This window comes from Zalophus californianus, chromosome 3 (genome assembly GCF_009762305.2).
Source record: "Zalophus californianus isolate mZalCal1 chromosome 3, mZalCal1.pri.v2, whole genome shotgun sequence".
NCBI lineage: Eukaryota > Metazoa > Chordata > Mammalia > Carnivora > Otariidae > Zalophus > Zalophus californianus.
This window is the reverse complement of record NC_045597.1, coordinates 34,174,048-34,202,039: the sequence shown is the minus strand read 5'-3', so window position 1 is coordinate 34,202,039 and position 27,992 is coordinate 34,174,048. Positions and strand designations below refer to the sequence as shown.

General features: G+C 36.9%; 1 protein-coding gene across 4 annotated transcripts; it reads left to right on the top strand.

Moving 5' to 3' along the window:
- Window positions 1-86: 86 nt before the first annotated feature.
- On the top strand, window positions 87-27,841 carry BORA (BORA aurora kinase A activator). Of its 4 annotated transcripts, none has more exons than XM_027588676.2 (12): window positions 87-260; window positions 1,191-1,358; window positions 3,055-3,161; window positions 4,507-4,552; window positions 7,561-7,642; window positions 12,794-12,859; window positions 13,924-13,980; window positions 14,396-14,622; window positions 15,181-15,313; window positions 17,072-17,685; window positions 23,713-23,829; window positions 24,891-27,841. In XM_027588676.2, exons 2-12 carry the CDS (start codon window positions 1,206-1,208, stop codon window positions 24,915-24,917), a joined length of 1,629 nt encoding a protein of 542 aa, XP_027444477.1. In that variant the 5' UTR covers window positions 87-260; window positions 1,191-1,205; the 3' UTR covers window positions 24,918-27,841. The 4 variants fall into 4 exon arrangements, with proteins under 4 accessions (XP_027444477.1, XP_027444478.1, XP_027444475.1 ...); XM_027588677.1 differs by lacking the exon at window positions 24,891-27,841 and adding an exon at window positions 24,311-24,878 and having other exon boundaries at window positions 17,072-17,298; XM_027588674.1 differs by lacking the exon at window positions 24,891-27,841 and adding an exon at window positions 24,311-24,878.
- Window positions 27,842-27,992: the final 151 nt, after the last annotated feature.

The window sequence follows — 27,992 nt, the reverse complement described above, 5'->3', positions numbered from 1 at the left end:
GCCTCGTTACTCTGCGCGGAATGCGAAGCGAGGAGTTGCCATTCGAATTTACTACGCGGCCTCGATGCGATTGGTTGGTTCGCGGACAGCGGTACGACGCGATTGGCCAGTTCCCCACAGGGCCCGTGCCCTGGTTGGCCTAAGACAGCGCGGAAGCGGGGAGTTAAAGAGTCTATGCCTGTCGTGGGAGCTGACCTGGCCCCTCGGGAGCGCCCTGGAGTCGCCTATTGGGGGGGCTTCCTTTTTATGCACACCACTAGGTACGTTCTTTGTAGTCCCTGGCCTTTCCTCCTGTCTTGAATTGGAGAGCTCACTTTTCCTTTCTCCCGACCCACCTGCCCACTGTGCCCGGGGTGAATGGGCGCAGCGAGGGACTAGGTGCGACGGGGTGGGGGGGGCGCCAAGCAGTGATCGTGTAGGGTTGGGAGTGACACTGGCGGGAGTGTCCACCTCTGCAGTTCACCCAGGGAAAGCCAGCTGCTTCAGCCTTTCAAGAAGTAGATTCTTTCTCCCTAGTCGTATCCCCCTTTGACTGAAAGTAATGCAGTCTGGCCTTCTTCCCTGGGCTTCTTGGCGAAAACGAGGATGTTTGAGGAGAGGCAACCAAAGGAGGCGGTTAATTTCCTAGTCCTAATCAGTCATACTTCTTTGAGGGGGGCTAAAGTGGAAGAAAGACACCCGTGCACAAGCTTCGTCGTCACGTATTTTCTTGCTACAAATAATTGTTGTTTAGCAACTGTAGTTTAATAGGCAATTGCTGGGATATCCGAAGGATGTTCAGAGTCTTTAGAGACTTGAAATAATGAATAAGGAAACTATAGGTAGAAGTCTTTTAGTTGAAAAGAGTTTTGTGTCTGCTATAACGTTTAGTTGCCCGAAAGCGGACCTGAACTCATTCATATGTGATTGACTGCTACTTATGTGCCACTTAACTTCTCTGAGCCGAAATCTTCTGCAAAATGATTATCACTAATACCGTATCTCTCTAGCTTTAAAGGTTATTTGGAGGATCACTTTAGAAAATATATGTGATGCCTCTTTGTAAACTGTAAAAAAAAAAAAAAAAAAAGACCCAAGAGCGTTAGATTTTGAGTTCTTTTTGCGAAATATGTTTGTTGAATACATTTTAGTTGTCAAAATGAATGTGGAACTTTGTGGTGTTATTTTTCATACTTATTTTTTTTTTTTAGTTTTCTCTCTGTGCTATGGGAGATGTCAAAGAATCAAGAATGCAAATAACACCGGAAACTCCAGGAAGGATCCCGGTTTTGAATCCTTTCGAAAGTCCTGGTGATTATTCTAATCTCCATGAACAAACTCTCTCCAGTCCTTCTGTTTTTAAATCAGCGAAATTACCAGTAAGTTATTCTTGACTAGTATATACAAATTATTTTAAATGTACACATCTTTCTTTAGAAGGGAGAAATTTATCCTGGAGCACATATGCCTGGAATGTGCTTTTTTAGTTGTAATGTTCACTATAGTGTAGTGATTGAGCTAAAAATAAGTTAGGTAGTTTTTTTTTTTTTTTTTTAGTTAAAATTTCTCTTTTTTTTCTTTCAGTGGATAATGTGTTGGCTTCCTGCAACTGGGTGTAGCTAGATACTATGATTGATGACATATTTACTAATACTGTATTCGAGGAGACACTGTATCATCTAATTATCTATTCTCATTTATTCAGCAAATCTATCTGAATGCTGCTGTGTTAGATAAAGTACTAGGCATAGAGAAGAAGTCAGGGTCATTAGACACAAACTGTCAAGGAGCTTGTATTCTGATGCAGGAGTCAGCAAACTTTTTCTGTCAAGGGCCAGACAGTAAATATTTCAGGCTTTGCAGGTCATCTTGTTGCTGTTAGAACTAGTCACCTCTGCCTTGTATCACAAAAGCAGCCATAGGCAATATGTAAACAATGAAACATGGCTGTGTTTCAATAAAGCTTTCTTTATGGACATTTGAATTTCATGTAATTTTCACATGTCATAAAATAATAATTTAAAAAATTTTCCAACCATTTTTAGCTTGCAGATTGTATAAAAAGAAGCCAACATCTACTCTAAAGGAAAACTCATAACTAATCTAGCAACTTCAAAACAATATATGTGCTATTAGTGGCTAAGGTGATTAAGGGTGATATGGAAAGGAAAGTGCTGTTTTGGAGATTAGGGAAGACTTTATCGCTTTAGCTTATTTTTACTTTTATTTGCTACACTGGAGTTCTTTTGAAGTATGATCTTTTAACCTAGTAAATTACCTAGAAAAATGGCAAAGTACATTGCTGTTTATGCTATACTTCATATCCACTAAAACTACGAGCAAGTAAAGTTTTACAGTTATGCAGTTTATATTGAGTTGTAAATCTGACCTCATGATTTTTGATTGAACTGTATTAAATTTTAGTTCTCTGTTAATCTAGAATAAATAAGAGATTAGCTGCAACTTAATCCTCAAAACCAGAATGTGTGGGATGTTGGATTTTTAAGCCTGATTTCGTCAAAAATGCATTCGGAATTACAGATTAGGATTTGGGTAAATTTTTGGTTCAGTTGGATAGTTGAATGCAGAAAAGCAGCAGTGATTACCATTCATAATTATTTTAAGGATGAACTATTTTATGAGCTTTTGCAGGCAATTTTGTAGTTAGGACTTCATTTCATTTCAGTTCATTCTTAGTGAAAGTAAAGACCTCTGATAACTCTAGTAAGAGATTTTTACCTTTATGTGGGTATGTTGCATCACTGATGAGTATTAATTATGGAATTTCTATACCTTTATTACTCTACTGTGATTTTTTCCCCATTATTATGCAATTTTAAAAATCACCCAGATGGAAGATTTGGATATTTTAAAATATAGTCCAGTCAGTTGATTTAGTGTGATTTGATTACCATTTGCCATTTAATTTAGTGGTAAAGCCAAATTTTAAAATACAAGCTTTGAAATACTTTTGCATTATAACCATTCACATTATTTTTGAAGCTGACATTGGTTAGAATTTTGATGAACTATTTTAGTTTGCTTTTACTCATAGGTTCACTTTCTTTTGTTAAGACTCCAGGGAAATTTAGATGGTCTATTGATCAACTAGCTGTAATAAATCCTGTAGAAATAGACCCAGAAGACATTCATCGTCAAGCTTTATACTTAAGTCATTCTCGGTAAGTTTTCCTTTTTTGTATTTAAGTATAATAACATGTTCTTAAGTGAAGAGAGATAGGAAACTCCAAAGGTTGAATATACTTATAGGTAAAGATCCCCTACTCAGGATCCGTTCAGGATATTCCTGTAACCTACATGCATCATGCTGGTGTTCTTTGGTGTAGTGGTCAGGATACTCTGTTCTGTATGACTTCTGAGAACCTTCCTTGATTAGGTTCTACAATATTTGCCTAAACTAAGCAATTCACTGCTTCTAGCAATTGCCTGAATATTTCAGGTTCTTAAAGGCCCTCTGATGAAGCAGAAAATGTTTCTGAATGAGGTGATATTAAATCAGAGCTTACTAAATACTATATGCTGTTATTATTATGCACTGTCATTTTGACCTGGCTTATGTGCATGAGAAGATAAAGAGAACTGAGTTATTTGTCCCCAGAATGGCTATTGTTGAAACTGAGATATGTGGATTATCATTGTAGTCTATTTTCTTATCGTTCCCTTACTTGAAAAATTCACTTGATTTTAATTTGTGAAACGTACATTTTTATATAAGGTTTGTTAAAGCCACAAATAATGTACGTGAAAAATTTTGAGAGACAGTCATTTAAATTGTTGTAAAAAGAAGTGTTTTACCAATTTATTAACAGAAAGCAAATACTCTCCCTTGGGACAGATTAAAGTGGTCCTCTAAGGCTAGCTGCTTAGTCCTTGGCAAGTCTATGCCTTGTGCTCGAGACCCGACATTTTGTGTTAAACCTGTAGCTGATGAATTTGTGTTGCTGTAATTGCATATTGTATCAAAGTGAAAAAAAATCATTTGGACAGAATTCTATATTGTCATTATTTTATTTCATAATTAATATTTTTGCTTCTTTGTTCAGAACTGTAAGGATGATAGTTTCTTCTATTTCAGAGTAAGTTGATTCTAAAATTATAGCTATGATAAGCTTGCTATAACAGAAGAAAGAGAATCTGGACAATTTTTAGATTCCTGTGGAATGAAATACTTCTTAATTTATGATGGTTAAAGGACAAAGTTTATTCAAATTACTTTATGTTGTTAATAGTAATTTAAAAATTAATATCAACGTAAGCCCTTGAACAGAAAATACTGTTCCATTCAAACTGAACGGAAAAGAGGGAAGTAAGCCTACCAGCACAATGCCAAATACCTAAATGCTGTCATTTACTAAATGTGCTAAGACATCAATTTTTCTCTTAAAATGAGCCTAACATTTGCCAGTTTTCAACAGGAGGAAATTATTTCTTTGAAAGCTTATTATTTTAAATGTTCAATCAGCTGAAGTAATGGCATGGTTATGTTTCTTCTTTATCTCTGTATAGAATAGATAAAGATGTGGAAGACAAAAGACAAAAAGCCATTGAAGAGGTAACTTAAAACCGTTACTGATCATAAGCCAGTTAAGCATCAACTCTGCGCGCCAGTCACCCCTTTTAGGATGACTTCCTTCAAATCCTTTACTATCCCCCATCGCCACCAATCTGGCCTGTCCCCGGCTGTGTCTGGCGCCCCTCTGTGCTCCCGTAAGACCAGTGTTGTTCCGCTACGCCGGTGCCTGTCATAGTGCTCTTATGATACTGTAATGACTGGTTTAGTGCTTCTCTCCCCTAGACTACATTCTTTTTTTGGCCAATATTGTACTTCATTTATCTTTTCATTCTCAGGGCCTAGCCAGTTTGTCTTCCTTGTGCCTTCAGCGTACCAATGAGTACAAACTTCTCTTTCAACTTTGAGTTTATGTAGAGAAAGTTGAATATTTTCAGACCTTGAAATTCTAGATTGGCATTGGCAATGGTTTTATCGTCTATTGTTAATGCTCTGAATTTTTGAAATAAAATACCTTACTAAAACATAGAAAAAAGTAGATTACAAATGTAGGGTTTTTTTTAAATAAAAATAATAAACTACGTTTTTCACTTTTTGCAGCTTTGTTTGATGATCTCCTCTTAGAGTGCAAGCCAGGGTTATCTATCTAGTTATTTCCCAGAGAGTCTTTATGTCATGGCAACATCTCTTTTTCCTTTTTCCCTCGCTAGCCCCCCTCTACCCACCTCTATTCCTTAGCTACATTTGGCTCTTCTGCACCCCAGAAGACTTCAGCTATGCTGTGTAGAGATTAAGTGATGCTCTGGCCCCTCCTACACTTATTTTTCTAGTGTTGGTATTGTCTTCTTGTGTTTCAGATACAGCATATTTCTTCAAAAACCATTGCATGTACTTTACTCCTCCCAGACATTATACTTCTTTATGTAGTAACTTCAGAATTCTCATTCTGATCCAATCACTTGATTCCACCACAGTTGAATATTCTCCAGACTGGCTCCCCTTTCCCAACATTTTAGAAAATATGCTTGTGCTCACTTCGGCAGCACATATACTAAAAATAGAAAATATGCTTTCCCTTTAGAATCCTCAGTTTTAAAGGGAAATTCAGCAGAAAATTTAAGAAGATGAGGTCGGAGCGAAAATTAGGGTCAGTGTATCAGAAACAAGTTAATATATCAGAAACAAATGAAATATTTTCAAATGTATAAATTTTTGAAAGAATAAATACATGCAGATAGTCAAAACAAAACAAAATTTGGACTTCAAAGAAAAATTATAAAATGAAAATGAAGAGCTGCTTGTTTCCCATCTTCCTAAAAATAACTATGTGACATTTATACTTTCAGATTAATTTTATGTATATAACAGCAAATGACCTTTAACAAATAGGATCACCATTCTCATATTGTTTTGCATCTTGCTTTTTTGCTTAATAATGTTTCTTAGATTTTTTTATTAGCGCATACTGATTTTTAGTAACAGCATAGGATTCCTTTTATGAATGTGTCATAACCTAACTCAGCCCCTACTGATAGATATTTAGGTTGTGTTTGGTGTTTTTCTGTCACAAATAATGCTTCAGTGAACACACTTGTACATATATCTTTATGTAATTGCAACATACTTGCTAAGTCAGAGGCTTTGTGTTTTCAGTTTCGGTAAATTTTGCCATGCTGCCCTCCCAAAAGGTGATAGCAATTTTTACTCCTGGCCACATTATGACACTTGCTGTTTTCTCATGTCTGCAATACTGGTTATTATTCAGCTCCTTAATTTGTATTATCACTTAAAAAATTTCATCTTGTTAATTTGGATTTATGTGTTTTTCATTTTGAGTGAACTAAATACGTTGCTTCGTTAGTTGGTGGGTCCTTTATATTTTTTCTGGAAATTATACTTACCGTAATTCCTGCCCCCTCCCCCTCTTTTTTTTTTTTTACATCTTTCCTCATGTCGAGGAAATTGTTCTTTACCATATGTATAGCAAAATATAAAGAAAATGTTTTGGGGATGCCTGGCTGCTTCAGTCCTTACAACATAAGACTAAGACTCTTGATCTCAGAATTGTGAGTTTGAGCCCCACATTGGATGTAGAGATTACTTAAGAAAAGAAAAGTCTTTAAAAGGAAAGAAAGAAAGAAAAGTAAATGTTTTGAATTCGTCCCAAAACAGAGAGAGGGAAGGGAAAAATCCTGTATTAGACTTTATTTTATATCTGGAATGAAAAAAGGAAAGACCTGTATCCAAATGCTCTTATCTCCGTTTGAGTGTACTGGCCAGTGGTGTACTGTAAATGTTTAACAGCTGGCTCTCTGGGTGCGGGAGGAGCACGGTTTTTAGTGACTGCTGTTTTCTCTAATGTAAGTACTCCAGCCATGGCCAGTTTCAAGTTACTGCTGTGATGTTACCGGATGGTAAAAGGAGGGCAAGTGGGAGAGTAGTGTGTGTGGGAGGGCCACCATGCTGATGCAGAAGACATGATCAATCTCAGGAGCACCGATACTGGGGAGTGCCCAATAATTAGCGAGTCATGAGTTGGGGCTTTTGTTACCTTTCTGTTTTATATATTTATTTGTAAGTTTACAAGTTTTTAACATTGGCTTTAACAACTGATGCACAAAATTCCAGAAAATTTAATAATTCGGTCTTGAGAGCCAGGATAAGCCTGTGCCAGCACACCATTCATACTAGCTTACTTGTATACATCTATTTCCATTTATTTCTTCCTTATTCTTCCTCCCTTTTGTCATCTGCACCCTCCCCCCCCAAAAAAATTGGGAGGAATTAAAAGTATTTCTATGATTAATGCCCTTAGATTAATTTGCAAGTTTTAAATTTTAGTGGCTGAAGTATTAACATTTCTCTTTATATGTACTTTACATTTCTTCTATTTTACCTTTAGTCATTTGTGCTTTTAAGTATTAAAATTTTTAAATGTAACTAACTATAAAGTCTATGTAACATGTTTGATGATTATTTGAAAATAACATGGGTACTTGTTTGTATTGGGGGGGGAATTATACCTAATTGTATGACTTTAATTTTTCTAGTTTTTCACAAAAGATGTCATTGTACCCTCTCCCTGGACTGATCATGAAGGGAAACAGCTTTCAGAGTATCATTCCAGTAAATGTGAGTGTACTAAAAATCATATGAATAAAAATTATTAAATTATAGAATCATAAAACTCAGTGAATATAAAGCAATATATAGTGAAGTGTCAGCTTATCTGCTTTGGTAGGAGCTTGATACATGTTAGATTTCTGGATACTGGACGATTTAACCTTTTAAGGGTCAGGTTTCCAGGTAAGGAATGAACAAGTCATGAGAATAAAAGGCACAGCATAGAGAATATAGTCAGTGATGTTGTAATAGCGCTGTGTGGTGACCGATGGTAGCTATACTTGTAAACAGAGCATAACATACAGAGTTGTGTAGAGTTGTCAGATCACTATGTTGTGCACATAAAACTAATGTAACGTGTGTCAACGGCAAAAAAGCTGTTTAGAGTTTACAATTGAAAATGTGACTAAAATGTACTGAATTCTTATTTTTGGCCATTTTGTTCTGAATTAAACTTCCTCATGACCGTTGTGAATATCAGTTATGGTTATAGAGGATCCATTGATGCAGAAATAGTTGGTATTGAATCAAGAACTGAGTTGCTGGTAATTTCTGCCTAATTTTCAAGGTTAAAATTTAAAATGAAATTCTTAAATTGCTTTGCTTTTTGCTAATTTGCTGATTTCTTATAAAGGTAGAGGAAGTATGGACACTTGACCTCTAGGGCAGTATTATATAGCTGATTATATGCAAAATTAATAAGGAAATTGAAGGACAAACCAGTAATCTTTTATTTTTCTGCCTTCAGGAAATGGTTATCTTTTATTCGCTCTCACTGTCCTTTGAGTTATGAGCCATGTTCGAGAATCACTTGTATATATAGGCTCATTTCAGTGAAATTGCCTACTCTTCTATATAGCGTTCATTAATTATGCCCTCAGTATAAGAAGGACTGTTCCATCCTTTATCAAAAACACAATAATAGGTAAAATGGATTGAGCACTCTCCATGTGCCAGACAGTGCTAAGTGCTTTCAGTAATTCCTTACAACAGCTCACCTGAGGGAGGTACTATTATTGGCCTCATTTGATGAGAAAACCTAGTTTTAGAAAGCTTACAGCACTTGTTCAGGATTACAAAGAGGATAAAAGTGGTAGAACCTGGAGTCACAACTAGACGTTTTCAGTTGGAGTCTGTATACTCAGCCGTGACAAACTGAAGGTAGCATGCAGTAGTGGGTGGAGACCTGAGCTGGAGACCTCCTGCTAGTATAAACCTACAGGGTGATCTTGATCAAATTATTCGGTCTCTTTAGACCTCAGCTTTTTATTTATAAAATAAAGGAGGTGAACTACATAGTTGTCTCTCCCAGCTCTAAAATTTCTGTCCAGGGTGACATTTTCATAGACACTAGTTTTTTTCCCCCTAACTCTTCATGTTGATTTTTGACAAGGTGAATCAACCTTCTTATATGGTCTTTTTACAGGTGGGCACAGGCAAAAATGGTTTTGTTTATTCACATTGGCTTATACTGTTAACTTTTACTATTTTTAATACTTGTGCAGCAAGGTACTTCAATGAATATCCTCATGTGTTTTTATTTATGGACTTGAGTGAGAATTTCTTTGGAATATACACATAGGCTGAGAATTGCTAGCGTATAGACTGTGTGTTTACCTGTTTTGACTATGCAGTGGCCCCCTTCTCCAGAATGACTGCACAGTCTACATGACCACCAGCAGTGCCTAGGATTCCTGTGTCCCCACATCCCTGCCAGCACTTGGCATTATCCACCTTTCAAATGTTTGCCTTTCCTTTTTTTTTTAAATTTAATTTTATTTATATTCAGTTAATTAACATATAGGGTATTGTTAGTATCAGAGGTACAGTTCAGGGGCACCTGGGTGGCTTAGTCATTAAGCATCTACCTTTGGCTCAGGTCATGATCCCAGGATCCTGGGATCAAGCCCCACATCGGGCTCCCTGCTCCGCGGGAAGCCTGCTTCCCCCTCTCCCACTCCCCCTGCTGGTGTTTCTGCTCTCGCTATATCTCTTTCTGTCAAATAAATAAATAAAATCTTAAAAAAGAGAGAGTTCCGTAATTCATCTGTTGTATATAACACCGAGGCTCATTACATCACATGCCCTCTTTAATGCCCAACACCCAGTTACCTCACCCCCCCTACCCACTTCCCCTCCAGCGACCCTCAGTTTGTCTCTTCTGATTAAGAGTCCCTTTTGGTTTGTCTCCTCTGATTTTGTAATTTTGTCTTGTTTTATTTTTTCCTCCCTTCCTCTATGCTCCTCTGTTTTGTTTCTTAAATTCCACATATGAGTGATAATGTATGATAATTGTCTTTCTCTGATTGACTTATTTCACTTAGCATAATACCCTCTGGTTCCATCCATGTCGTTGCAAATGGCAAGATTTCATTTTTTTGATGGCTGAGTGATATTCCATTGTATATATATACACCACATCTTCTTTATCCATTCATCTGTTGATGGACATCTGGACTCTTTCCATAGTTTGGCTATTGTGGACATTGCTGCTATAAACATTGGTGTGCAGGTGCCCCTTCGGATCACTACATTTGTATCTTTGGGATAAATACCTAGTAGTACCATTGCTGGGTTGTAGGGTAGCTCTATTTTTAACTTTTTGAGGAACGTCCATCCTGTTTTCCAGAGTGGCTGCCCCAGCTTGCATTCCCACCAACAGTGTAGGAGGGTTACCCTTTCTCCACATCCTCACCAACATCTGTCGTTTCCTGACTTGTTAATTTTAGCCACTTTGACTGGTGTGAGGTGGTATCTCGTTGTGGTTTTGATTTGTATTGCCCTGATGATGAGTGATGTTGAGCATTTTTTCATGTGTCTGTTGGCCATTTGTATATCCTCTTTGAAGAAATGTCTGTTCATGGGCACCTGGGTGGCTCACTTGGTTAAGCGACTGCCTTCGGCTCAGGTCATGATCCTGGAGTCCCGTGATCGAGTCCCACATCGGGCTCCCTGCTAGGCAGGGAGTCTGCTTCTCCCTCTGACCCTCTTCCCTCTCGTGCTCTCTATCTCTCATTCTCTCTCTCTCAAATAAATAAATAAAATCTTTAAAAAAAAAAAGAAATGTCTGTTTATGTCTTCTGCCCATTTCTTGACTGGATTTATTGCTTTTGGATGTTGAGTTTGATAAGTTCTTTACAGATTTTGGATACTAGCCCTTTATCTGATAAAAAATGTTTGTCATTCCTAATGGGTTGTTTCACATTCTAAATGATTGTTAAAATTTTCGTTTCTTTATATACTAATGGTCTTTGAAATTTCCTTTCTTATAAAATACCTATTTATAATTTATTGGCTATATTTTTATTGGAGTTTTTTTTTCTTGGTAATTTCTAAGACACCTTGTTTAACAAAGTTATATTGGTTCTAAACATTTCATATACCATCTCCCATCCTGTCATATGTATGCTGTTTTTGTTCTTGATGTCTTTGGTTGCACAGAAATTCTAATTTTGATGTAATCAAATCCATCAATTTTTTTTTTTCTCCTTTGATTGTGTTCTAAGTTTATTTAAGAAGTCCTTCTGGGGGAAGCAACCAAGGAAACACTTGCAATAGAGTTGAAAAGCATAATAGTGCTGCATTCGGTGTCTTTCTGATCTAAGGAGGTCAGGGAAGGCATCCTGGTAGAAGATAATTTAAGCTGAGACCTAATTAGCCAGACTCAGCAAATGAGGGAGAAAAGTCAGAATAGTATGAGAAATACCTAAACGTGAGAGAGAACCTGGTTTTTTTTAGGTGCTCAAATAAATAGTGTTTAGTTGGAGGGCAACTGTGCTAGAGACAGACAAGGTTTTAAAGGGCTTTCTACGATGCTAAGGTCTATGGACTCTAGCCTGAAGACCAAGGACGTTACAGGGTTTTCTGAAGCAGAGTACCTTGATTACATTTGCTTTATAGAAGGTCACAGTGCTTACAGCAAAGAAAGCATTCAAACGTAGAATTTTCTTTTTTATTTTTTTACTCATGCTGACAATATTTACTAGGTGACTTTATTTACCCATCCACCCACTTACTCATTCACCTATTTATTTAAGTTTATTAGATTACTAGTCTTTATTCTGTAATGTTCTTTAAGCTTTCTGGCCTTTTTGTTTGTTTGTTTTTTGTCTCCTTGCCTCTCCTTCCTTTTATTTTGTTTATATTGGTCATTTTTTGTCATTGTGCGTGTTTTTTTCTTTTTTTTATTATATGTTAATCACCATACATTACATCATTAGTTTTTGATGTAGTGTTCCATGATGCATTGTTTGCGTATAACATCCAGTGCTCCATGCAGAACGTGCCCTCCTTAATACCCATCACCAGGCTAACCCATCCCCCCACCCCCCTCCCCTTTAGAACCCTCAGTTTGTTTTTCAGAGTCCATAGTCTCTCATGGTTCTTCTCTCCCTCATTTGTGTTTTTTTATCTCATGGATTTTCAAGTTACAAAACTTAGTAGTCATTAATTTTCAATTAAAAAAAATATTTGCAGCCCTACTTTTGGTTCCTGTTATGAAAAGAAACTGAACATAGTTTTATCAAATTTTAGGTTCTGTTGAAATGATCTGCCATTTTAATTCAGACAATTTATATAACCCATTTTGCAAAAGCATTAAGCAACAGAGGATCTGTTTGAGGACTTTGAGGTTGACTACCATGCAACCTCAGTCTTTTAAGATTGACATAATACAGAGTAACCATACTTTCCTTAAAAACTGTTAGTTGGTGCCCCTTTATTTGCTGTGGTAATCCTTCAAGTTTTATCTCTGTGCTCCTTCAAAATTAAAAAACTAACAGAAACATGCCAAATTATTATATATGCAGATACTTATTTTAAAAGTGTTATAAAATGAAAGTTTTCACTTTGTTTATTTTTTTACTCTGGAAAAGGTCACCCTTAAAGTAAATGGAGAATATAAAATGTAAGATTTCAGGGGCGCCTGGGTGGCTCAGTTGTTAAGCGTCTGCCTTCAGCTCAGGTCATGATCCCAGGGTCCTGGGATCGAGCCCCGCATCGGGCTCCCTGCTACGCGTGAAGCCTGCTTCTCCCTCTCCCACTTCCCCTGCTTGTGTTCCCTCTCTCACTGTGTCTCTGTCAAATAAATAAATAAAATCTTTAAAAAAAATTAAAATAAAAAAATAAAATATAAGATTTGACACTTAAAATGTTTTATAGGTATTAATATAACTAGTGAATCTCCAATTGGAAGAAAACTGACCATCCATTCTGAGAAAAGCAATGGTGAGTATAAATATACTCTGAAATGAAGCCTGTTCCACATTAAACTACATTTGATTTTAAATTCAGTTTTTGTGATAACACTCTGGAGTTGAAATTGTTTAATTATGAATGAGCTATAGGAGAGCTAATTTTTTTTTTTTTAATTTATTTGACAGAGAGAGACACAGTGAGAGAGGGAACACAAGCAGGGGGAGTTGGAGGGGGAGAAGCAAGCTTCCCGCAGAGCAGGGAGCCTGATGTGGGACTCGATCCCAGGACCCTGGGATCATGACCTAAGCCGAAGGCAGACACTTAACGACTGAGCCACCCAAGCACTCCATGGAGAGCTAATTTTTAAAAACAATTAGATATGTCCCTCCATGTTTTAGAAATAGCAGTAGTGTGTGTGTTGTTGTTGTTGTTGTTGTTGTTGTTTGAAGCATGAGTCAATTTCTGGTTTTGGAAAGCATTTTTCTGAAAATTTGTGAATAATTAGGAAATCCATCCCCAAATAGAGTTGACCCTTGAACAACATGGGGGCTAAGGGTACCAGCCCCCTATGCACTCAAAAATCCATATACAACTTTTTACTCCTGCAGAATTAACTGCTAATGGCCTACTGTTGACTGGAAGCCTTACTGATAACATAGTCAATTAACATGTATTTTGTATGTTACATGTACTATGTAGTGTATTCTTACAGTAAGTTAGAAGAAAACGTTAAAATTCTCAGGAAGAGAAACTAAATTTATAGTACTGTACTGTAGATATTGAAAAACATGCACATGCAGTTTAAATCCATCTTGTTCAGGGGTCAGCTGTAGAGGCTGGCTTTTCTGATTCCAGCGCCAGCAGTACAACCAGAAGTTAACTCTTACCGTTAACAGGTTTATATCAGAGCTGGAAGGTATGGGAAACTGTTTATAGAAGGGTGGCATGTTTTTAATAGAATGCATAAATGAAATAATTCAATTTGGCTGGAACATCATGGGGAGATGGTTGATTGGGAAGCACATGCTAAATTGCATGTAATATGCTTGCATTGATTTATCCACGTTTGTATTTATTTATCTGCTTGCTTCCAGCTGCTTGTCAGACATTGCTGTCTCTTCCTGTGGATTTTAATTTAGAAAATGTATTAGGTAAGTATCGTATTTGTTTAAACCTTTAATAACTTAGATAGAAGGTTTTGTTTTGATGGCTTTTTGTAAATGGAAATAGGTGGCAATGTCTCTTTCTAAAGAAGTGGGAAAACCGTCCTAAAATTTCTTTTTCTATAACTTGGCCTGATGAGCATTTTTGTCATAATGAATTTTGCTATAGACACGAACTATTCATCAGCACATCTTATTGATTTTACCTACACTAACACTGAAGTACTCAAAAAAGAAGGAATAATTTCAGATTTCAGACGTTACATATGCAATTAAACTTTGCCCTCTTTTCGAACAAAATCCTAATAGTACATGCTTTTTTTTTTTTTTAAAATCATGTAACTGAAGCGTAATTGCTCTTCAAAATGACTAGCTTTGCCTTTTATTCTGTTAATAAATATAGGTGACTATTTTAGAGCTGATGAATTTTCAGATCAGTCTCCTGGAAACCTCAGTTCTTCGTCCCTCAGAAGAAAGCTGTTTTTAGATGGCAATGGGAGTATTTCTGACTCCTTACCTCCAGCTTCTCCCAGAAGTCCTCGCAGTGGTGCTCAAGCCTCCCTTGAGGTTTTTTATTCAATAGATTTATCTCCAGTGCGGTGTAGGAGCCCTGTGCAGACTCCGAGTTCGGTAAGAAGTGTATGAAAAGTGTACTGTAGTTTTGCTAGAGATGGGTCTCGAGGCTCGTTTTGTCCGCAAGGAATGGTTGCTTTGGGGTTTTATATTTCATGAGGGGTGAGACCGGTTCACATTTTGTTATTAGTCAGGAATGCTTTGGTTAGACTCCATTTTTGTAGTTAGAGGTGTCCAGGACGGCCAGATTAATCATGAGTCTCAAGGACTTTCCGCGTGAGTTGTTTTCCGAGCTGTGTAAGGTTTTCAGTACACCACAGCTGGATTGACATTAATGGAGTAATGTAATTGAAAGTTGTTCATAAACAGCTGCGTATCTGAGATAGAATGGTGTGTTTAAGCACTGCATTTATACTTTATTTTGACTAACATACTCTATTTCAAAATTTTTCCAACAGTCTTAATTGTTCTTGTTACAAGATGCCTTGCCTTTTGGTGAATGACCAAAGTTTATATGACCTACTTGGTAAACGTGTTTTGAAGATGAAAATAAATAGCATATGGTGTAACAAATTGAGAAAGAGAACCGTATAATTTTATTTATTTTTATCACAGGGGCAGTTTTCTTCCAGCCCTATTCAGGGCAGTGCAAAAAAATACAGCTTGGGAAGTAGAACCAGCCCTTCACCTCTTTCTTCACCCACTTTCTCACCAATTGCATTTCAGATAGGAAAGACTCCACTCTCGGGTATGTCTCATAAGAAAGTACCTAATTTCAGTTTCTATATTTACCAACATTTGTTACTAAAGAGGTTCTTTTTTAGCTTGTTCTAACTGTAGAGTTCTAAATGACCACTAATCTTCTAAAATTTAAAAACTGGCTTTTTTACAAAAGGAACAATTTACCTTCAAAACCTGGATTCTTGACAAAGTTCTACGCTAGTATTAAACACCAGTCATCTGATTAGCAGTTATTTATATCAAGCATTCTTGTAAAGGGAATCAAAGAAAGATGGCAGTTTTAGAGTTAAGTTGGTTTCTGTGTGCCTTCTGACCTGTAGGTTCAGACTTTGTAATCAGATATTCCTATTTTGTAAAGATACGGTTGTTTCAGTAAGACTTTTAAGGTAAATTTAGTGTGTGGAAATTTACATATTCCTCTTTGCAGTATGTTAGTTTCTCTGGAATAAAATTTTAACTCCTTTTGAAAAAATTACAATAAAAAGCTATTCATAATAAAATTGGAAACCTGAAAACTACTTTTGTTAGTGTTTATTTATGTATATGTACTTTTGCATAAATACGTATGTACTTTTGTTTGGAGATAGACACGCACACACCGTAGTTCTGTGGTCTGCTTTTTTCACAAAGTACTGTATTATGAATATTTTCATAGGTCATTCAAATCCTTTATTATTGTATGAAACAATGATTTTGAATCATTGATCATGAATGTATCATTTGTTTTCAACCATTGATGAACATTTAGATTGTTTCTATTTTTTTATCAAAATTATTTTTGTGTATATATTGTACGTATTTTAGGTTAAATTCTCAGAAGTGGAATTATTTGGTCAAAGGAGGTGAATGTTTTTAAGGATCTTGATGAATTTTATCAAATTTTCTTTATAAAAGGTTGTACCAATTGAAATTTTCGTCAGTAGTACGTAAGAAAGTCAGTTTCTCCCATATAGAAGCACTGGTATCACCATTCTTTGTGGTGTTTCTTAATTTGTTATATTACAAAGATGTCTCTTACTGCTTTAATTTTTGTATCTTTGATTATGATGGTGTTGAACTCTTTCCAGATATTTATTGGTCCTTTATTTTGGCGGAGGGATTCTTAGTTTGTACTTCACTGTTTTCGTTAAACAAATGCTTTTTTATTGCTTCAACTTCCATATTTTTTATTATTTATGTGGCTGACCACTTCATATGTTTATTTGCCATTGGGAGGATTGTTTATGGGCTCTTGCCCATTTTTTTAAACTTCTGTTTTTTGTTAAGCCGGTGAAGTTATAAAAAGTATTATATTTTAAAGCACTTTTATCGTTTTGATTACCATTGTTAAGCTCTTTGTTATTGCAAATATTATTTTACAATTTTTTGCTTGCCTTTTAACATTGCTTATAGTATTTTACAAGGTTTTTAGCTGCTTTCATTTACTGGGTACAACTATTAATTTGTAGCTCTCGACTGATTGTCCAGTATCTTCTTCATATATGAACACTATTACTATAGGAGCAATATGTTTATGAGGAAATAATTCTCAGGAAGTAAATTATTTTGTTTAATTAGAAGGAAATGCCAGAGGAATTCTTTTTGAAGAGTCTTATGCTGCTTACTGAGACACATTCATTTGTGCTGTTGTTTGTAACACCAAAATTTCACTTCAGTAAACAGTACAGTGTTCCAGAAATCCAATTTTTCTGGCATTAAAACACTTAATAATGTCTTTTCCATTTGCATGTTTTTATGATAGAATTTTTCCCTTCCAATCTTTTAGAACAAAGGAAGTTTACTTTTCATTCTCCTGATAATTCGGCTGGAACAACAAATTCTAATGGAATTACTAACCCATGTATCAGAAGTCCTTATATAGATGGCTGCTCACCAATTAAGAATTGGTCTCCTATGAGACTCGAGATGTGCACAGGCGGTACTCAGTATCGGACCTCCCTGATTCGGATACCTTTCGCTCTCGAGGCTCATGGGGAAGATGAAGAAGATCAGGTGAATCTTCCTTCCACAGATTCCTCATCACCAGCCATGGACACGGGTGGAGTACACCTGCGGCAGGTGACCAGTGACACTTCTGCACATGGCACACATTTGGTAGTGACTGCCATGTCTATTACACAGAATCAATCCAGTACTTCTGAGAAAGAGTTAGCACTGTTGCAGGATGTTGAAAGTGAGAAGGAGAACAACACTGTGGATATGGTTGATCCTATAGAAATAGCAGATGAGAACACTTGGATTAAGGAGCCGGTTGATAATGGGAGTTTGCCCATGACTGATTTTGTGAGTGGGATTGCCTTCAGTATTGAAAACTCTCATATATGCATGTCACCTCTTGCAGAAAGTAGTGTCATTCCTTGTGAAAACAGTAACATTCAGGTAAGAAATTTTAATAGTCTAGAGTCCTTTACTTTGTCCCTTATTCTGTGTTTTTCTGAGATTGTACTAAGAAAATAGGTTAACTGTGAGGACTGTAGTATTATATAATATAATTTATATGTATGTGTGTGTGTATGTATATAATATAATATTTTTTAAAAATATCAATCCATGGTGACACTGAGAGGGTTAGTTTCTTTTAATTGGGACTGATGTTACATATTTAATATTCACATTCACTGGTACTTATTTGGAATAGGGAAAGATGAGAGCAGAAAAATTAAGCTGCTCTGTTTTTATAGAGTGCTAGGGTCAGGCAACTTCTCAGGATTCATCTCTCTCTCATTCATTAATTGCCATAGTCTTTGAGCTGAGAATTTTGAAAGAACTTTAAAATAGTCAGAAAGGCAATTCTTACCTGCCATTTTATAGTAACAACATCTAGCACTTATGTAGCTCTTACCTTTTTCCAGGCATTATTCTGAGTATTATTCTGAGTAACACTTTACATGTGTTAATTTATTGAATCTTCACAGGGTTGTTGTGAAATAGGTGAACTATTATCCTCATTTTACAGATGAGGAAACTGAGGGTCAGAGAGGTTAAGTAAATTACCTCCATTGGTAGCAAGCAGTGGTGCCAAGATTTGAATCCTGGCAGTATGGCTTTAGAGTTCACGTTCTTGAATCCGAGTTTGTGCTGACTCATGGTAATAGCTAACATGTACACAGTGTTTCAGTGTGTCAGGTGCTTTTTCAGCCACTTTATATGTAGTCATTCATTTAATTCTCCCACCACCCTATAATGTTTTAGTGCTGTCAGTTTTGGAATGCTAAAATTTAAAACTCACAGAGGGTTTCTAAATGACCCAAAATTAAATATAATCATCTGCTCATGTTTTTAGTCTGTATTGTCTCTCCTGACTTCTAGGATCTTTGTTCAGAAAAAATACACTAGAATCACTTTTATATGTGTTAGCTTCTAAATTTGGTTCCTAAGAGAGAAAGCACTTACATCAAACTTAGCCTTCAAGGTATTGTTAACTTCTTTTCCTCTCCTTTTTCCTCACTGCCTTTTTTTTCCCAGAGCATTTATAGAAGAATCAAAATGCTTTCGTTGAAATACACTTTAATCATCTAACTCAACTACCAATTGGAAGCCTATTTCACTACTAAATTGTCATCCAATCTATGCTTGAGTGTCTGCAGGGGTATTCTAATCCATTTTCGGGCTTCTCTTATCATCACAAGCCTCTTCCTTATATTGAACTAAAATATGGTTCTGTCTGATATCTACCAGTCAGCTTCAGTTTGACCCTTTGGGCCGTATCATAATAATATTTACCTTTGGTAGAACATTTAATAGTTTAAAAACTTCAGACATTCTTATTTTCCTACCACAAAGGCAGCTTCTAACCACTTGAAGACAGCCATATTTTCCCAGGGCCTTTTGACTTGCTTTATTGTGGACTGGTTGGCTTCCATGTGTGGTATAAGCTGTCATCCCAGAATATCCCTTCAGACTGGGAATTCCCTTCACCTCTCCTATGTTCTCTCTCCTGTTTTCTGTATTACATTCTTGTCTTTCCTGGTTTACCTCTCACTTTACTGGAACACATTTTCTGGTAGCTTTGTGAGGTGGAGTACATTTTTAGATACTGCATGTCTAATCATGTATTCTTCATTCTCTCACATGAAAGTTTGGAAATAATTGTCCTTCAGACTTTGAAGGCATTGTTTCATTGATTCTACTTCATTATTGCTGGTGAGAGATCTGAAACCATTTTAATACTTAATCTTTTGTATATGATCTTTTTCTACCCACCCCTGGACATGTATAGGATCTTCTCTTTGTCAACAGTGTTCAGCAATTTCAGTGATTCTTTGGCGTGGGTATCTTTTCGTCCATACTACTGGGCACTCAGGAGAGTGCCCTTCCCTTCTTGGATCTTTTTTTGAATAATATCTTGGATTTCTCCTCTCTCACTTTCACTTTTCTTTCTGGAATTTCCTTTTAATTCTACAATTTTTAAAAATCTTTCCTCTATATTTTTTATTTCATTTTTGTTTGCGTATCATTAACTTCTAAGGCTTTTTGGGGGTGGAGGGGCTTTGTTTTGGCTTTTGGTATTCATTTAAAAATCTGTAGCATGGCTGGCAAAGCATCCAGTGGTCTGACCTTTGCCTTACTCGTCAGCTTCATTTTGTTTCCCTTCATTCTCTTTGTTTCAGTCACATTAGCTTTCCAGAGTTTTAAATAACCATCTTCCTTCTTGTTAAAAAGAGCCTTTCCTCACTCTGCTTAGAATTCCTATCTCTCCCACTTGACCTGTTTAACTCCTATTCGTTTCTTAGTTCACAACTTAATGATCACATCCTAAAAGGAGCCCTCCCTGATCACACTAGCCAAGCCAGATCTCATTATATGGTTTCATAATTCCATGTACACTTTGCATTGTTTCCATTCAGACCATTTATCGAGTAGTCATGGATGTTTTTGTTTATCCCAGAGCTTATGTGTAATAGCTGCTTGTTAAATATTTGTGGAATAATAACAATGAATGTATAGGTAAGTTCAACCAGAGGGACTGTATGAAGTGAGAACAGTGAGCCCATCAGTGTTTGGAACCCTGAGGAAAAGTCAAGGGTTTGGTAAAGAAAGCAGAGCCCCCAGAGGAGACAGAAGGGCCAACCAGAGGGGAGAGAGGGACATGAGGAAAGCATAGTGTCATGGAGCATTTTAAGGAAAGAATGGTTAGTTAGTGCTGTTAAAGTAAAAGCAAGGAATAGAGGGCTTGAAGAGTGGCTGTTGAATTAATAACGGAAGTAATTTGGTGAGTGAGCAGCCTCAAGGTGGGGTGGTGAAAAGTGAATGGAAAGAGGGTAAAGAAGGTGAAGTCCTGAAAAACTCTGTGTAGATAACTCTTTGAAGAACCTTTGTTGTAAAGGGAAGGGTTGTCATAGCTAGAGAAGAACATTAAAGTCCAAGATCTTTTTGTAGTTTCTTTTTTAACTTTGTTTTTACTTTAGATGGGAGAAACTAGCATATTTTAAGTTGAGAGGGAGAAGAGTAAAAAGAACAAAACTAAAAATTGGGCAGGATAATTATTAATAATAGGTATCAATTATGTATCCTTTTCACATACCAGAGATCAGGGCAAGTATTTTACAGTTAGAATCTAATCCCCATGATGCTTTACAGCAGATGCAATAAATAAAATCTGTAAAATAGTGATTCATTTTATACATGAAGGAACTGAGGTGTGCGAGATGGGATAGAATCTAGAGCTCTGGGAGGAGGATTAGCACAAGTAACCCTTCCATTTTCATAGGGGGACAAGGGTAGGGGGCTGGGATGGATGTGGGTACATATATTTGTAGCTGGGGGCTAACATGGCTTTAAGGAGGTTGGGCTTAGGGCGCCTGGGTGGCTCAGTCGTTAAGCGTCTGCCTTCGGCTCAGGTCACGATCCCGGGGTCCTGGGATCGAGCCCCGCATCGGGCTCCCTGCTTGGTGGGGAGCCTGCTTCTCCCTCTCCCATTCCCCCTGCTTGTGTTCCCTCTCTCGCTGTGTCTCTCTCTCTGTCAAATAAATAAAATCTTAAAAAAAAAAAAAAAAAAAGAGCTTGGGCTTGAGAAAGCAAAGCGGCAGCTTTCAGTTTATTTCCTAGCTCAGTTTTATCAGTTTCAGGAAGTGAGAGCTTCTTTGAGTTTGTTCCCTCTTATTTAAAATGGGGATAATAAGAGGATTGTAGGATAATAGTTTGATCATTGTGAGTCGAGTCCATGTGAGTATACTTACAATTCCTAAACACTCCCTTAGGTAATGGGCGACAAAGACTTCTGTGACAGGTGGCAAGCAAGAGGCACAGAGGACGAGGCGGATGCAGGTGGTGAGCGAAGGGCGAGAAGTGCTGAGGCCTGGTTGCATGGGAATGCATTATAAGCCACAGTGCTTGCCAGTCGTGAACCTGAGCCTGGAATGTTTCTGAAAGACCACATCTGATTTATGTGGGAGAAAAATACAGTAACAGTGTGTAGGATGATTGGCAGTAAAAACACCATTTATAGGTAGTGTAGTCCAGGTGGAAGAAGCTCTACATTGCATTCAGAACTAAACTTGAATTAGAATTCTGTCATTTACAGGCCGTGGATCTTAAGGCAAGGTCCACTTCACAGCAAGCCGAGCATGACTTTTTAATCTTTTATAGCCCTCATCTTTCTCAGCTCTAAAATGTTGCTGATGCCAATTTCGATGCCTGTGAGGAGTTACGAGATGATGTATATTGTCTGGTTGGTTCATGGTAGGCATCCCCCTAAGTAGTGGTCTACATGAGAGCCAGTGGGGTCAGCCGCCATCTTATGGGGCCGCCCATTGATTCTTCTCTTCCTGTGTCCTGCTCCCTGCTGTATTAACTTTTCCCTTGATATATTCAGTTATGCATTACTGTTGAGTTGTATAAACCAGTTGTTTGGCACTGGTGATAAAAGGAAAAGTAATTGTCAGATTTTCTGGGAGCTATCTGATAATTCGTTTTTGATCAAATAGCTGTGGAATGGTAACAGAGCCAGGTGTTTCCCTCTGGAACATAGTGGGAGATTCTTCTTTTACGTGTCACAAGGGTTTTTGTTCAAATAGAACATGACTCCCAGTAGTGAACACATATGCATTCTTCCCTGAAAACTGGAAACATTTTTCTGAAGATTATGGTAGAATGCACTTTCTAGGCTATTCTACTGTTTGTGATGGAGACAAAAGTACAGTCCTTTCCTTTCCTCTGACCCTAATTGGCAGGAAAGAGTTTAAGTGCAGAGTGAGTCCCTCACGGGGTTTGGTGTCATTTGGTGCTCAGCACTGTGCAGGTAGATGTAGTGTGTGTCATGGACAGGGGCGTGGGAGCCTCAGCTCTTTATCACCTCATTCTGTCCAACCCTGTGAAAGGCCACCTTTCTGAACCTCTGCTTCCTCAGCTGTGAAGTCTATAGGATTGCTGTAAGGACAAAGTAAGGATGGTAAGATGGAGAGTGCCAGACAGGCCGGGGCACCTTTTTAGGACCTCAATAAGTATTTATTCTCTATGTACCAAAACTGAAGTTTGTCAGAATCCCTTTTTTCACTTAGGGCTTGCAACAGTACGTCCTAGAGAATGCTACAATTAATTAAATGAAAAGTTGAACTAACATCTAGAGCCATTATATATGTGGTATTATTATGAAACTAAGTTTGTATTTCAACAATGGGTGTGAGTATAATGTAACTGACCTTTTAAAAAATGTGAATTATCTTGAATACTCTTAAAGATAGCATGCCTTTTAGGTAAATCCTACTTAGAGATAAAACCAAGCTATTCAGAGACAAACTTGGTAAAGCTTGAATTGGAAGAAGTTGATTATAATCCTCACTTTTATCTGCTGGGTGTGATCACACAGTAACAGGAAAGCAGGTTCATAGTGCCTTGTTCAGATTCTAAAGGAAACTACAAGACGTATTTTATCCAAAGGAATGGTGTAATACAGTGACTACTTTGAAGAACAACCAGTTCTATATAGAACTACCTCTTATATTTCTGTATTTTAAATTTAATTCAGTATGATCAATATTAAATAATACATTGTATTGTTCACTTGTGAATCGTATATAGGGGCACCTGGGTGGCTCAGTCGTTAAGCGTCTGCCTTCGGCTCAGGTCATGATCCCAGGGTCCTGGGATCGAGCCCCGCATTGGGCTCCCTGCTCCGCGGGAAGCCTGCTTCTCCCTCTCCCACTCCTCCTGCTTGTGTTCCCTCTCTCACTGTGTCTCTCTCTGTCAAATAAATAAATAAATAAAATCTTTAAAAAAAAAGTATGTAGTGATTCACTTAAATATTTTATATTTGTTATATATTTTATATGAATATATAATTTCAGAAATACATTTTATATAAGTATTTTTAATTTTACTTAAACATCAAAGTTCCTCAGATTTTGTGGATAAGTGAATTCATTTGCAATGTTATCCTTGGTTTTTTTTTTTCATCTTCCCTGTCAGATGGATAGTGGCTATAACACACATAATTGTGGAAGCAATATTATGGATACGGTTGGAGCAGATAGTGATGCACAAACCTTGGAAGTTGAGAATAAATCTCAAGTTTTTAATACAAAGGTATGGAAAAAACAGAGAAAGCTTGATATGGTTGTCTAAGTATTTATTTAATATGACTTTTTTCATGGGCACCTGGATGGCTCAGTTGGTGGAGCATGTGAATTGATCTCAGGGTTGTGAGTTCGAGCCCCACCTTGGGTGTAAAGATTACTTAAAAATAAAATCTTTAAAAATGTTTTTTTTCCCCAGTATTTTTTCCACCCATTTTGCTTAAAATTTTAATTATGTTTATGCCTCATCCTATTTTCAGTTAGCAGATGGTGGTTTTTAAATCAAAACACTTCTTTTTCCTAAATAACTCTTTGGCTATGGGACAGGTTAAGAGTTTGGAGAGGGAGAGCTAGTCCTACTTTGGAACAGGCACCTGAACTCCTTTTCTTACAGCTAAAGGGGAATAGGAATAGGGGTGCCAAGACCGTTTTTTTTTTTTTTTGCCTCTAACATTGTTTCAAAGTTAAAATTAAAGAATTTTAATTATTAGGAAAATGATACAACTGAGAGACCACACATCAAAGTAAGAACTCTCAAAGGTAAGGGCTCTTTTCTTAAAATCCAAAAGCCTTTTAAGACTATGAATAACATACCTTACCTACTAAGTATTTGTACAGAGGTATACTTTTGACTAGGACATTTACTGTACCTTCCAGGTAGGATGGTTATAACTATATATGCATATTTGAGGAAAACCGGTCATAATTTTAGGCAGTAATCAGGAGAATCTTTGATTTTTATATGCCAATCTGTTTATAAACACAATAAACAGCAGCTAGTGTACAACTGAACAGAACTCTCTCCAGGTGAATATAAGATATAATATGAAGGCCACCTTAATTTCCTTTTCCTCCATTTTGTTGAGGTGGGATTATAGTTCATTTAAAAGTAAGCAAGCATTAGGGTATAGGAAAAGGACTTTTCAATGCAGAATATTGATTTATAGAAAACCCTATCTTCACTGTCCCTTTAGAATTCATAAGGAAATCTGCATTCAGGTTTTAAAACATGGTAGCTGCACCCTTGAATAGTCCTATTCAAGCAGCAACTATTTTCTTTTTTCCCCACAGGAAGACCGTGTAACACAGAGGTGTTGAATGAAAACAGCAACTCCTCCTCAAAGCAACAGTCTATAGAATACCTCTCAGAACCAAAGACCATCACTCAGTGGCTCCTCACATAATTTTTTATGCACAGGATCAATAATGTGATTGTGATTGGGAAAAAGTTGCTTCAACTAACGTGCTTAGCTTTTTTTCTTTCCCCACTTAATGTGAAAAATCAAGGGCTTAATTTAGTGACATGGCAACAACAGAAAAGCTCCTAGAACTTTCAACTCATTGAAGTACAACTGTATTTTTTATTAATAAATATTTTTGTACTTACCTGGATTGATGTGTTTAACAATAACAAGTTTGAGAACAAGGACTTTGCTCCTATCCCACAGGGTCAGTGAACTGCCTATTAGTAAACCTTATCAACAGCACTGAAGTTAGTAGTTTTAAGAATATGTGGAATTGTGAGGGTACTATTTTATTTTACATAAAAATGTGACTATACAGATGAATTTAATTTATAACCTTTGTGAAAGAAATAAATCTTGGATATAAAACATTAAAGAGGTAGGAAGGAGATTAAGCAGGTTTCCAGAATTTTTCATTCTTGATTCGTTCATTTCTGTGTACAAATTCTTAGCTCCAATGGTAACTCTTCTAATTACTACTTTTAAAAATGTAAATACTAGAAAAGTAGTACTCACAGCATCTTAATATCACATATTATTAGTGGGGTAAGCATGGGATGCCCAGGATATATCTCCACCCCTAGGGTAGGGACATCCTTTTCCAGCTCAAATTTGGCTGGGGAGAGGAATAAGCACCTGGGAGAACTAAGAAAACCAGTGGGGACCAGGCGACAGAGTGTCTGTAGGGCTAAATTTAGGCCTTTTATAAAGTTAGGGTTGGGCAGACACAAAACTAGTTTTTTAAAATGTTTATGTTCATGTTGGGAGTATAAGTGATAAATACATTTTTTAGAAATATTCTTTACCCCTAGAGAATGCATATTCGTATTTACAAACCACCTTTTAAAAATTATCTCCTTCAAAAGGGAGGAGTAATTCATATGCAGCCCTAGGAAATAATAACATACTATCATTGTGTCATTTTCTTCCTTTTTTGCACCTTATAACTTTACTGCTAGTCTGTAAAGACCTTTTCTTCCTGTGTACCTGACTCATCATCTCCCCCAGCGCACTAACCATTAAACCTGTTAGTCACTAGGTCCACTGCTAAAGACACTCCATTATGAAGTTGAGTGAGTCCCTAATCACACAGGCTTCAGGATCAATATAAACTTAAATAACTGCTATGCTATAAGAGGAATTCTAGTTCCTAAAGGTAGGAGCTTCCCTGGCTATGTCTTTTTGATAGCACAAGTCAAGAAACAAGAAAGTAGTGATTATAGTTTGGATTCAAATCCATCCTGTCACCTACTACTTGATCTGGGCCATAAAACCTTAATCTTCTCATCTAGTAAATGGGTGGGGGTGGAGAGAGTCTTACCCAACAGGGCTTTTTGAGTGTAATAGTCCATGTACGCTGCTTAGCATAAAAACTGGCATTAGAAGCATTTTAGATTACTGAGGACTGAGGCTCTGGGTAAAAATAAGGATTCTGGTCATCTTGACCTTGCCTGAATTAGACCTTCCTCATAAATGAGAGACAAGAAAACAAACATGGAAAGATAGGTTAGCCACTGCCTTGTTGAACCAAGAAACCTCCCTTTCCTTCTGTTGCCAGTAAACTCTGGGCTGTCAGCAAAGGATTTTTAAATGGCGGGGAGGTAGAAATCAAATGGGTTTTGTGACGCATCAAAGTTCTCAAATTTGAATTGGAATGGAGCCATGCTTGCTTCCATCCCGTCTGTGGCTGCTTTCACGCTGTACAAGGAGAGTTGAGTACTACGGTTGTAACCGAGACTGCTGAGTCTAACATGGCTGGTCCTTCACAGAAAAGGCTTGCTGACGCTTGCTCTGGCGTGGTAGCCCGTTACTTGGTCCCAAGACCAAAGTTATCTTCGTTCAACTGGAACAAGTTCTGCCTCAAGATACGGATGTTTTCCTCAGTAGTAGGAAACTGGAACAATCACTTGATCTCTGAGGGCCTAAATGACTGGACACATGGTCATTATTCCCACTCAGTAGACCTGTTTATTTATTTGCTGGTCCTTTCTCACTGGACTGCAAGCTCCTTCAAGGTAGAGATAGTTTACTTGACTCCGTGATGAGCCTGGTACATTGCAAGTACTTTAGAAAATGAATAAGCAAAGTAAAATGTAACTATCTCAAAATATTCTTAAAAAACAATAATTACTAATCTTTGTGATGAACAAGGCATACCAAATCATAATATTTACTTCAATCTATTCCCTTTAATATGTCCTTACAGAATCCCCCCTTTCCTACAAAACCTGATACATACACAGTTTAAAAGCCGTTCATGACCTACTTTTTATAAATAACATGATGCAGACGTTTAAAAAAGTGCCATCTCTATTTGCTCTTTGAGCCCTAATGCCTTATTTTGGGGGAGATGTGAGCTTAAAGGTCAAGGATGATGATGATCATACTTATTATCTGGTAGTAAAAAAAACTTTATAGTCAGCTCAAATATCCTTCTTGCCTTCCTGCAACATTCAATTCCCAAACACAGCTGTTGAAGGACCACTTAATAAAAAATGCAGGAAGCTTTCAACAGGGAACACTTCATACCAATTAGGTAAATTAAAGATGGCAAAGGACTGAATATTCTTTGACAAATCTTGATGTCATTGTCTTGAAATCTATAAACTACTGTATCAAACATGGACAGCTTTCAAGATTTAGAAAAAACACACTGTTCCTGACTTTTAAAAATGTTCTATTTTCCTCCACAGGAAAATGATAGTTTTTTTCTATCAATATTAAATAATCAAATTACTTAAATTAACTGTTCTTTAGTGAGCAGATGAATGCTCCATTTAAACGATCTTTACAGATCCCTGAGGTTGCTATCTTGTCACTATTTCAGTGATGGATATTCAATTGAATTTTTATGCATAATTAGTTCAGTTCAATCTAGAAATGAAGTACCATGATGGGACAGACACAGTCAACAAACAGGTCAATAAAA